Source organism: Eleutherodactylus coqui, chromosome 2 (assembly GCF_035609145.1).
Source record: "Eleutherodactylus coqui strain aEleCoq1 chromosome 2, aEleCoq1.hap1, whole genome shotgun sequence".
In the NCBI taxonomy this organism is placed as follows: domain Eukaryota; kingdom Metazoa; phylum Chordata; class Amphibia; order Anura; family Eleutherodactylidae; genus Eleutherodactylus; species Eleutherodactylus coqui.
In genome coordinates this window covers 266,602,700-266,614,836 of record NC_089838.1, presented here as the reverse complement: position 1 = coordinate 266,614,836, position 12,137 = coordinate 266,602,700, and the positions used below count along the sequence as shown (strand labels likewise).

The 12,137-nt window shown below is 43.1% G+C and overlaps 1 protein-coding gene across 2 annotated transcripts in view; it reads right to left on the bottom strand.

Moving 5' to 3' along the window:
- Window positions 1-3,019: 3,019 nt before the first annotated feature.
- The window catches only part of SPG11 (SPG11 vesicle trafficking associated, spatacsin), a 47,133-nt gene continuing 38,015 nt past the window's right edge, over window positions 3,020-12,137 (bottom strand). For both annotated transcript variants that reach the window (XM_066592973.1, XM_066592974.1), the window contains 5 exons: window positions 11,678-11,846; window positions 10,717-10,805; window positions 7,809-7,964; window positions 4,512-4,663; window positions 3,020-3,680 (listed from right to left, as the gene is read on the bottom strand). In XM_066592973.1, coding sequence (XP_066449070.1) covers window positions 3,500-3,680; window positions 4,512-4,663; window positions 7,809-7,964; window positions 10,717-10,805; window positions 11,678-11,846 — 747 coding nt within the window. In that variant the 3' untranslated portion in view covers window positions 3,020-3,499. The remainder of the gene's footprint in view (window positions 3,681-4,511; window positions 4,664-7,808; window positions 7,965-10,716; window positions 10,806-11,677; window positions 11,847-12,137) is intronic.

Genomic DNA, 12,137 nt, shown 5'->3' with positions numbered 1-12,137 from the left:
TGGTTTCTGTGATATACAATAGATGGAAGTATGTTATTTTAACTCTTTCCAATCCAATTTGTATACCAGTTTTCCTAGGGTTCTTACTCTTTTTCTGCTGTTATAGAATGGCGCTATCTGCTGGCTAAAGCCAGTACTGCATGAGGTGACACATTAGATAGGCTCCAACAGCAGAGAGGCTGGCAATATACAGTAAAAGAACCCTGACGAACATTTTCCAACATCGGAGCTGTACAGCCTTAAATCCTAATGTCTTCAGACGGCAGCCAGTGGATTGGAAAGTGTTAATGGATTGAGAATTATATATTTTAATTACATATGGTAATGTAGAAAGTGCATTTTAATTTTTAATTTTTTTTTTTAAATGGCTGTTACATAAGTTCCTAATTGATGGAAGAATTCCTGGCGGGGTTTGGTGTGAAGAGAATCATGTGGTGACTTCATGAGATCATTTTCTTTTGGCTTGCCTCTTGTAAGTGAGTTCCGGAGTATCCCTACTACACACCGACCAGCAGTAATCTGCAGGCATTACTTCATTCCAACAGCCCTGATATGTTTGTGCCATTATAGAAATATTGTGGTGGAATCTTTCTCAGTGTTCCTCAATGACAGCTCCACAACTAGGAGGGAAAGTCTAGGTGGGAGTGGAGAAAATGGATTTTAAGGGCCATGTGCATCCAAGTTGATGGTATTTTTCTAGAAGTACTGTCAGCAACTGAGTGTAGTTTATCATCTTTTTGCCTAAGAATCCATGAATAACTCCCTTTAAGGCTTCCTTTTCCCTCCATAACTTGGGCCACAACTTCGACAATTTGTAAGTGATCTTGCATTTAACCAACAGAGATTGCATCACTCAATCTAGGAATTTTGTCTCAAGTACTTAAATGCCTGTCCTTCCTGGTTCATACCTTTTACAAAATGTCATTAAACCAAGCTTTATATGAAGGGGTAGAAGAACAGAATCTTTTGGGTCCACGAGAGGCTCGGCAATGACTTTTTTTTCGTTAGAGGCAAGATTTCTTGCAGGCCAGTCTGCTTGAATGTAATGTGATTTCCTATCCCTACTGTCCCATATACATAAAAAGCAACGCTACTTAGTGTACCCCAGTTGTATTCCTAAGAGTACAGCGATGACTTTTAGATTGTTACAGATTTTCACTTGTGTTCAGCATATTTGATTGAGTCAAGGAGGGCTGTCATGTTTGCATAAGTTTCCTTCATGTGAACTGCATGACCAACAGGAATATAAAGAAGACAGTTGCCATTGTGAAGTAATGCGGCTTTCAAACTAAGCTTGGAGGAGTCTCCATTCAGTTGGATCATGGTTCAAATTCAAACATTTCATCAAGCCATTATCACAGCAAACAACCAGATTGTTTTTCTTAAAGGAAGCAGATCCCTCTGAGGTTCTCTGTACTGTGAGACCCTGACATGTTGGAGAAGATTCCATTGCTGTAGTCTTGCCTTATCTCCTGCGAGACCTTGACCCTAGAAGTTCCACCTCCTTCCTTTGATCATTCAATTCTGCTTGACTGTCTGTGCGGTGTATCATCTTTTACCTCAGTCAGGGTCGTGGAAGGCTTGTTGGGTTCTTTTTCCACTTTCGTCATTTTCTACTTCAAGCTTATAATGTTGGGGTGGAGTAGGAACTAGTAAACTATCTGAATGGGAATAGGTCGAATAGCAGATGGAAGATTTGGGTATTGAAATGTCCCTGTTTTCTTCATTGACAATCCTGCCTTTATAGGCGGAGTCAAGCAGAAATAGTCACCTGTAAAGTTTGTGAGCTCCCACCAAACCATAGACCAGTGATGGTGAACCTTTTAGAGACAGAGTGCCTAAACTGCAACCCAAAACCCACTTATCACAACATATGATTTTATTTTAACCTCTGTCGTCATAAAAAGAACAGGGCTGTTTCAAAATAGGGTGCAGATTTTGACTACTGTTTGGATGCAGAAATGCTGTGGATTTCGCCACGGAAATTTCCGCTGAGGATATTCTGCAGCATTTCCACCACATGTAATATACCCTAGCGCTAAAAAACCCCCACAAAATAAAAATGTAAACTCTAAAAAAAAAAAAAAAAGACATGTCACTGTATCTCCAAAGCAAGAGCTAATTGGTCATTTTTATGGTGATTTTTGAATGCAGCAGATGGAAATACATAATATGCTAATTTTGAGCCAGAAACAAAATAATCGTTGGGCAGTGTAATGGGTGTCTTTCAACAATTAGCCAGGAAGAGGACTAGGACTTGTGGTGGAAGGCACATGCCGAACATACAAATTGGCTCTTGTATTTTTTTTTTTTTTTTTTACATTTTGCCCTCCCAGTTATATAGTCATTGGCTGCTGTAAACAAAAATATGTGCAAGTGATTCTCAACTGAACAGTCCTGGTTTTGGTTTGGCAAGTATTTACTCATAATACAGGTGAGTGGTCTTTGTATTCAGTGGACTGAGCACCCAATAGGCCTGTGTTGAGGAGGGGTCAAAATTTCAAATACTGACCTGCCAAAGACCGTCACGCGTCCTAAACAGTCGACAAATTATATTTTAGCCTGTGTAAATGCCGCTAGGAATTCAGGCAGTGAACAACAGTTGCTCTGTGCTAAAGCATACAGACAATAGTTGTCCCATGTAAAGCCACCCTAAAGGCTCTTTTTTTCCCCCCATGGGATGAGGGTTGGGTAAATGATGCCAGACACTCAGCCCCATGTATACTCGCTCTTGTGAGGTTATACAGGAGTGAGGGTCGCTGCCAGCAGGCACGCGGGGTGGCCAGAGGACAGTCCTGTCCCCCCTACTGCTTACACTGAACGATGGTCGTTTGGATTTTAAGCTGCTTCCCATCCAGTCTTTCAGTGTCTGCAGGCTTTTACACGGGACGATTATCATTCAAATCCCTGCGGGAGTGCGAGGCTTTGAACGACCAGAAAGATACTCATCCTATGGAAGAGGGTTTTATGTTGCAAAGCACAAGTTATAATAATTCTAAAGTCAGTTACAAAGACAACAAACATTGATAAAGTTTTAATAGGCTGGGAAATGATTGACAAGTATAATAACTTATGAGATGGCCTATAGGACGAAATGCATCTTAGAAGGTCAAAATGGGTGGTCATTGTTTCATAATCCTTTACAAAAAAAAATGACGTCGGTCAGAAATAAAGGGGGAGAGATGAGTGATTGTCACACACAGTCAGTTCCATTTAGACGTTAAATTATAGAGGGGAATACACAGCTAAAGTCGCTTATGTATACAAGCCCTTAGTGCAAAATCAGCATAACAGCACATATAGAGGGTTCTATCATTTTAGGTTTAAAAATAAAAATACAAAAAACTCCAAAAACTAGTACAGGTTCCCTGATTGCACAATAAGCCACGGAAGGCAGATCCAACGCCACAGGTTTCTGCCTGAGACGTAGAAGTCCGGTAGAGAGTAAGAGACATAGAAAAACTGCTGCTGCTTGCTCGCCCAGCGGGAGGACAGTCTTTTATCGAGACAGCATATCTGTCAGGCAGCATCGTGTCTGCGAGTCTCTCATCAGGACATCGGTGATGTCATAGAACTTGTTCTCTATAGCCAGTCTATAGCGGGTGTTAATATCCTCACAGTGACCAATCACTCGCTTCAGGTTCTGTAGGCCGGTGGATCCAGGTGGATTCAGTTTGCATCTGAAGATAGAAAAGATCTGCTGAGGCAGTTGAACAGTTTACTTATCAATATCTACAACTGTGATAGAAACTAATTGTAATTCATCCAATTCCCTAAATTTAAAGCGACCCTCCAGTTTTGGGACAAATTTAACTCCGGGGACAGTAGGGTGCGGTATATTACCTGCTGTTGGTCCGCTGCTTCAAGATCCCGGTTTCAGATATCCAAGATGGCTGCTGCAATTTTCTAGCTGCCTAATGCACACTGCTCTCTGATTGGCCGGTACCGGCCAATCAGAGATCATGTATAGTCATTGGTAGTCAAAACACTACCAATGCACTGTGGAGATTAAATAGTCTGATGACTGCATCGGCCATCTTCGATGGCTGAAACCGGGACTGAAAACCAGTGGATCGGAGGGGCATAAGTACAGAACAGCAGCAGGTAATATAGAGGCTTATTTCAGTCCCAGAATAAGACTTTTCCCTGGACCGTATGGTCACTTTAATGTGCGATTCAACATAAGTGCTCCCACTGGATGTAGAGAGATGCTACTGCTTGCTGGGTGGGACAGTCCTGTTGTAATTACTCGATATGGGTCACCACCATGTTACGATGCGTTCTGTTCTCCCTACATTAGGCCCGCTTTTCATCTCTCTCACTCAAGGAATGGGAGGTTTACAAAAATCGCATAGCGAATGAGTAATGTGTGTAGCATGGTGAGATAGAAGTTAATGACCCCTGTACATTATGACCCCAAGCAGTATTATCGGCATCTCCACTGAAGTCGGCCATAAAGAACATAAAACAACCTCACACTATTTCCCTTTCATCCTAAACTTCTGTCTTACTTGTTTGACAACTGCTCAAACACTCCACTGCTGAGCAGCTGCCGCTGCTTGAACTCTTCTAGGTACTGAAAGTCTCCTCCGACAATCACTTTGTTATACAGGATCTCTGGCCAGTCCGGCTGCAGGTCATACGCTTCAGTAACAATAACCGCCTAAGAAGAAGATGGGACAAGTTTATCAGCACATACAGGCTTTGTCCACTCAAGGGTCACAGGTCAGCTCAGTCACCGACTCACCAACACTTAGATTTTACAGTAAATACAAAAATCTTACTTTTCTCATAGTGTTTACTGGGGAGGCACAGCAAAGACCTTGATGTAGCTGCTGCCGCCACTAGGGGGCAGATATTGTTAAGCTAACCGTTTGCATGCAAGCAATATGAGAAGCAGAATAAATTAGCCTCATGCTATACATCGTACATGTACATCATGAGAGTGAAATGACATACATGTTCGACATATAGACTGCATGAGTTAAGGAGCTTAGACATCACCATCTGCAGCAGAAGCAGGCTGTAATTCGCAGTCAGGATCCCACTGCAGCAGCTGGAACCGAAGAGAACTTTGAACCCGGTTGTTAACCACTTACATGCCAGGGTCAACAAAGGAAGGGAGCTTCCTCTATAATGGCATCTGCCATCCAATCACATAGGACTGATGTGTTGCCATGGCTGGTTCTGTGAATGAAAAGACATAATACACTGCAGTACAGATGTACTGCAGTGCATTATCTAAACGATTATTAGATTGCAGGTTTAAGTCCCCTACAGGGTCCTAGGAAAAGGCTAAAATCTTTTAAATCCGTTTGATATTGCCACATTTGTAACAACCTGTAAAATAAAACCAGTGGCAAAATGCTGTTTCTGTTTATTCCGCCACTCTAAGATGCAATAAAAGTGATCACAAAAGTCATAGGTACCCTAAAATGGTACTAATAAATACTACAGCTAGTCATGCAAAAAACAAGCACAGATCAGTCAATGGAAACCAAAAAAGTTATTGGACTTTAAATGCAGTGATACCAAAAACAACATTTTCCAAAGAAAGCGGCTTTATTTGTGCAAAAGTGGAACGAGAGAGAGACTGGGTGGAGCAGGGCCGAACAGTCAAGCAGCTCATCGACACTGCAAAACTGCCAACATGAACACCACATACTGTAGAAACAATGGGGTCCCGCTAGTCTTCTGCATACAGCGTGAGCCTTCATTTACACACTTATACAAAGGGAATGCTCAAAAAAAGAGCGAATCTTGAGCGATCATCTTGCCATGTAAATGCACACAACGATTATCACTCAAAAGATGTTTTTTTGAGCGATAATCGTTGTGTCTAAATGAGATATGGAGAAGTGGACCCCCGAGCATACCCAGGTGTGCAGGTACGACAAACACCTGTTACCTGAAGAGGATCCTGCCATATAAGACTATGAGGCGCTTTAACACCAGAACTGGAGGGGATGGGAAACGTGTAACTTCATGCCTGCCGGAAGACATGTAGGAACAAGAACAAAGCAGGGCGATTAGCCAATGCTGCAAAAATGTGAACGCTTATCCAGTGGCCAGAACTGGTAATTACACCCCTTTATGGAAAGGGCCGCTGTGAATGGCTGATGCTAGTGCCTACTGCTGAGTATGATCAGTTGCACTACATATATAAAAAGAGGAGACAACCTCACCAAGCAGACAGACCTACAGAAGGGTTAAGGATTTCCTATCACTAGCACCAGAAAAAACAGAATAAGCATCATTTTGAGGGCACCTTCTTAAAAGGTATAGTACTATCAGAAACGGTTTGCTTGGACAGGTTGCAGGAATATCCAGACTGGTCACAAAGTCTATGGTTACTATACACAAATAACTCTACGAGGGAGATATGGTGGGGGGAGAACCCCAAGAACAGATCTTACTTGGCGAGGTGCCTGAGAGAAGTCTTAGTAGGCTGTTGTAGCACTGATGGGGATGCCACTGGGAACACTGTTAAAAGAAGCAGGTGACAAAGGGTATTCTGGGCCCCCATGTCGCTGCGATGGGCTACTGTGAGGAGAAGCTGGTAATTTGGAGCAAGAGGGAGATGCAGGCGGAGAGAGGTGGAGCTGAACACAGTACCCATGGAGAAAACCAGACCGTCCTAGTCAGTACGCAAAAATACAAAGGAAAGGCGATGGCTGTAAATAGCAATATTTGCATGCACCTTTTGGCTCATTTACATGCAACTATTATCAAATGAATGAATTTGAGCGATCATCATTCAGTGTAAATGCACAAAATTCGCTCACTATTCATTCACAGTTTGTTAAGCTGACTTTTCAGCAATCTTAAAAAACATTGTTGGATTGCTGGCTTCTCATCCGGTGTAAATGCTCCTTCATAGCAGGTGAAGCGCTGAGTGAGAAGCGGATGAGGAGCCCGCGATTCAGCGGTGAAGTCTTTCTGTGTAAACATTCTGCACGAGCGGTGACGACCTTAGCGGGGACATCAGTGCTCATGCAGTCATTTAAACGACTGTCGGCCCGTGTAAAAGGGCCAATACTTGCGTATAATCTAGTTCACCTTCCCCAGTGTACCAGCGGGGTCACCCCTTCAGAGGTTATAAATCACTAGATGTGGGGGAAGCAATCAGGAACTGGTGGGAGGCAGTGCAGTTAGTGTTATTCTGATACGCTCTCCTCCAAGAAGACAAAGTGTAAGAGTTTGTCTCATGCAGCACTGTTTACCCTCCCCACTTGGGGACAATCAGGGAAGTTAGCTCATCCCCAAGGCCGGCTGGAGGTTCCGGCACAGATGCGGCTGAAGATACCAGAAGAAAAAGCAATGCATGCAGCACTTTTTCTTTTGTCCAAAAGCTGGTAAACTGGGTGGAAAGCAGGCAGACCCCCATTATAGTCAGTGGGTTCTGCCCAGAGCCGTTTAGTTCCATCCAGAAATAGAACCATTTGGCCCCGAGGATTCCCCTTTCCTTCTTATAAACAGAGCAGGATAGTGGAATACCTAGCACAGATGTGAAACCATCCTTATTCCCAACTGGAGGAGAAAAAAAGAAAAATAGGTCTGCCTCCTATGGGCACTAAGCTAAAAGGGAGTTGTTTCAAAGCCTACAGAAGGGGAATAGCTGGTGGGAGGAACCAACACTCTTTTGTACTTAGTGTTTGCCTCTTAGTGGTAGCAGCTATACCCCAAGGTCTTGCTGTGTTCCCCTAAGACACGGGCGAGAAACTCAAGACTATTGGAAGAAGACAGAATTGTCTTGTGACATAAGAAAGCTACAACTTATGAGACACTTATAGGAATCGAATACAAACCTGATAAAACCTTGGAAGTGCCAATATCGGTTCCATCAAATTCTCTCTATCTAGATTAATAAGCTTTGTTTGGTGGCCATTGTTTAACAGATGAAGTTGTAGGGTCAGAAGACGTGTGAGACGGGCACAGCGTAGTGACTGGCGAACACAAGAATCCTGTATAGAGACAAAAAAAACTGAATATGATAGTAATAACCCAGTTTTTTAAGGTTACATTATGTAGACCGTTCCATTGTATTTACAGGAAGTATTTCTGCACATGGTGAAGAGAAGGAATGCTGTTTTCAAACCATCAGATTGTTATCAATGCTAAAAAAATGAAAAGGGGGTTTATTTGACTGTACTGAAGGTATTCTACGCCTTGTTGAAGGCAACCACCCCTCTTTCCCTTTTGTTTTTTTCCCTGCTGCTTTGATACTCCGGTTTCCGACCCCATCACTTTACCAAAGATGCTAAAGATTTGCTAACCACGGAAGCCTAAAAACATTACTCCATGCTCCTCCTCTTACACCTGTCCTCTGCCTTCGGCATGGTCGACCACTTTCTTCTGCTACAAACTCTCTTCTCCCTTGGTATCACAAACCTGGCCCTTTCCTGGATCTCCTCATACCTCACTGACAGAACTTTTAGTGCTTCCCACTGACGCACCACATCCTTGCTTCACCCTCCAAGGCTCTGAACTAGGACCCTCCTACTCTTCTCCATCTACACCTATGGTCTTGGACAGTTTATACAATCCCACGGCTTTACACTGATGACACTCAAATCTATCTCTCTGGCCCAGATGTTACCTTTCTCCTATCCAGAATGTCTATCGGCTATATCCTCCTCCTTTTCTTCCCACTTCCTAAAAAAACTTAACATGCAAAAAAACGGAACTCCTCATTTTTCCCCCCACCTCACACTACACTCCCACCAGACCTTTCAATAACTACCGATGGCTCCATACTCTCACCAGTTCCACAAATCCGCTGTCTCGGTGTTACATTTGACTCTACCCTCTCCTTCAAACCACATATACAAGCCATTGCGTGCAGTCTCCTGCATAAAAATTTCTCTTAGACAGATCTTTCATCAACCCTGAGTCAACAAAAATGCTAGTGCATGCCCTCATTATCTCCCATCTAGACTACTGCAACAGCCTCCTCTGTGGCCTCCCATCCAATGCCTTTATGCCCCTCCAATCCATCCCTAATTCAACTGTCTGGCCTATCTACCTCTTTCCCCATTACTCTCTTGCCTCTCCTCACTGGCTGCCTACCCAGAGAATCCAGTTCAAAATTAATGACATGCAAAGCTGGCCACATCATGTCACCTCCCTACATCTCTGACCAAACCTCCTGATACCTCCCTATACATAACCTCTGATCCTTGTAAGACCTCCTTCCTGTACTCTTCCATAGTGTGCGCCTCACACAATCATCTCCAGGATTTCTATTATGCGTCACCTATATTCTGAAACTCGCTACCTCAACCCTTCAGACTCTCCACCACCTGGTAAGACTTCAGAAGGAACCAGAAAACCCTCCACTTCAGACAAGCCTGCAAGCTACCATAACCCTGCTGCCACCACAAGATGAGCACCTCCAACCCACATCTACTGTATCCTCCCCTTCCCCCGTACAGTGTAAGCCCTTAAAGCCAGGGTCCGCTCTCCTTCTGCATCAATTTGTAATCATAGTGGATGTTTACCGTTCCTGCTGTTTTATAAATGTGACATGGTTATATATGTAGTAGTATTTGCAGCTTATACGTAGTGGAAAGTACCATATTTTTCTACAATGAGACACAGTTATCAGCAAATAAAGTCTGAAAAGCATCTGCGCCTTATCATCCAGAGACAGGGGTGTGTGATAGATCCAGGGATCCCTGATCACTGTCTTAATGATCCGGCAGTGCACGGATACAGCGCACTGCCTGATCATCAGTACAACACTGCAGCCACGGTATATACCCAATCTTCCTACCCAATCAGCCCCTTCCAGCAGATAACGTTAAAGATCACTCACCTATCTTCCCCGGGGTGCAGGTCCTCCTCTGTACACACAGGGACAGACATAGCAAAGATCAGTGGTCTTGCAGTAAGAGCAGAACCTTTGATAAGGTCATAGTCATGTAGGTGGGGATTTAGTGTTAATGAAATCAGTGCTTAACATGCCAGCTGCACATGTATACGTGTGCCTGCAGCAGAGCTGTGTGTGCACATGTATGTAACAGAGCTGTATGAGTGTACATATGTAGCAGAGCTATGTATGTTGCGCGCATGTACAATGTGCGTGCAGCAGTGCTATGTGTATAATGTGAACCTATGTGCCTGTGCCATTGTTTGTATGGACACACCGGGTTTAATAGCAGCTGACTGTTGGCTGTTAACCCCCTTCTCTACACTACAACACCAAAATTAAGGACGGTAGATTTTGTTAAACCCCCAGCGACGTTTAAATTAGTATAAAAAATATTTTTCTCTGTTGTCTAAAGCTGGGGTGCGTCTTATAGTCCGAAAAATACAGTAGTTTAACCCCAATTCATTTGTACAGCGCCTTGAAATTAATGGTGCTTTAAAAATAACTAATAATAATCCTCGCCTTCTCTTCCTTTCCTCTTTAGATCCACTTATTGCACTTCTGTCACAATCTAAGACACTGACCCTCACTTTTATCGATCTAACCCTGCTTCACACCACCAGTTTCCTTCCTCTTGCCCTTTCTCAGAATCATCATATACACAATTATAAAAAAAAGGACAAATATCGCAGTAGGCAAAATGAAGGAAAGGATAGGGTAAACTATTGGATATTCTACATTTAAGGGGCCGAGGAAGGCTAAGAAGAAGAAAGAAAAAAAAATCTTTCACCACACGTTACCCGGGATAATGAGAACCCAGTTACATCAGGACATAATCTGCTTACCTTAGAATAGCTCTCGGCAGCATCAATTAGCAGAGTGAGGGCCTTCATAACAGAAGATCTCAGCTCTCCCAGGTCAGACATCCAATATTCTACAGGACGCAGAGCATACAAAATATTTTACATTGGTTCGCATGTGCATGCATCTCAGAAGGGGACACTTATTATTTAATACTTACAACTTACAGTAATGGCCAGAAGTTTTGAGATTGACACAAATTTTGGTTTTCACAAAGTTTGCCGTTTCCGTGTTTTTAGATCTTTTAGTCCGATGTTTCTATGCTTACTGAAGTACAGTTATAATCATTTCATAAGCTTTTACTGACAAATACATCAGGCTTAGGCAAAGACTGAATATTTAGAGCGTTGACCCTTTTTTTCCCCAAGACTTTTGCAATTCGCTTCGGCATGCTGGATATCAGCTTGTGGGCCAATTCCTGACTGATTGCAACCCAATCTTGCCTAATCCCTGCTCAGAGTGCTGGAAAAGCATTGCTCATCACCAAAGTGCTCCTGGATGGTTGGGAGAAGTTGCTCTTGGAGGATTTGTAAATATCATTCTTTATTCGCGGTAGTGTTTTTAGGCAAAATTGTGAGTGAGCCTGCTCCTTGGATGAAGGGCAACCACAAACGTGAACGGTCTCCGGATGCTTTACTGTTGGCATGACACAGGGCTCATGGTAGCATTCACCTTTTATTCTCTGGACAATTGTTCTTCTAGATGTGCCAGACGGTTTGAAGGGGGCTTCATCTGAGAAGATAACTTTACCCTAAAAACCCTACTTCTAAAATCTAAAAACATTGCAGCAACAAACTTTGTGAAAACCCCACATTTGTGTCAGCTTCAAAACCTCTGGCAACAGCTGTATATTAATTAGACCCAGCATATTCCATAACTCTATACACAGAATATATTCATGCCAAACAAAACGTTTATACGGTATATAAATTTTGGACCACTTACCCCAAGGCCTGGATTGGATTAACCGTAGCTGAATTTTTGCTGCATGCTCATGGTTGTGTCCAATATCCCGATGTAGACTGAAACAGAGTGCAGTCATGTTGTGCTTCTCACTGTCACCTGGATGACAGCGCTTAATATATTCCAAGAGTGCAGTCTGCAATCCACCTTTCTAAATGCATGACAAAAGGGAATGTATCATCAGATAATGCAGGGCTCCAGATGGTAACCAAAATGTTCGCCAGTGCACCTTTGATTTAGCAAATGGTGACAAGATTTTTCTTGTCGCCATTTGCAACTAGTCCTGCAGCCACATAATATGAGAGATGATTCTTTTGCATCTATGGCCCATACCCTAACACTTATGCTGCCTGGCAGGCACTTGAGGGGAAACATGTACTCTGCTCCCGAGTTTTCTCATAAGTGCCGTCTGTCCTTGTGAACTAACCTGAGCCACCAGATA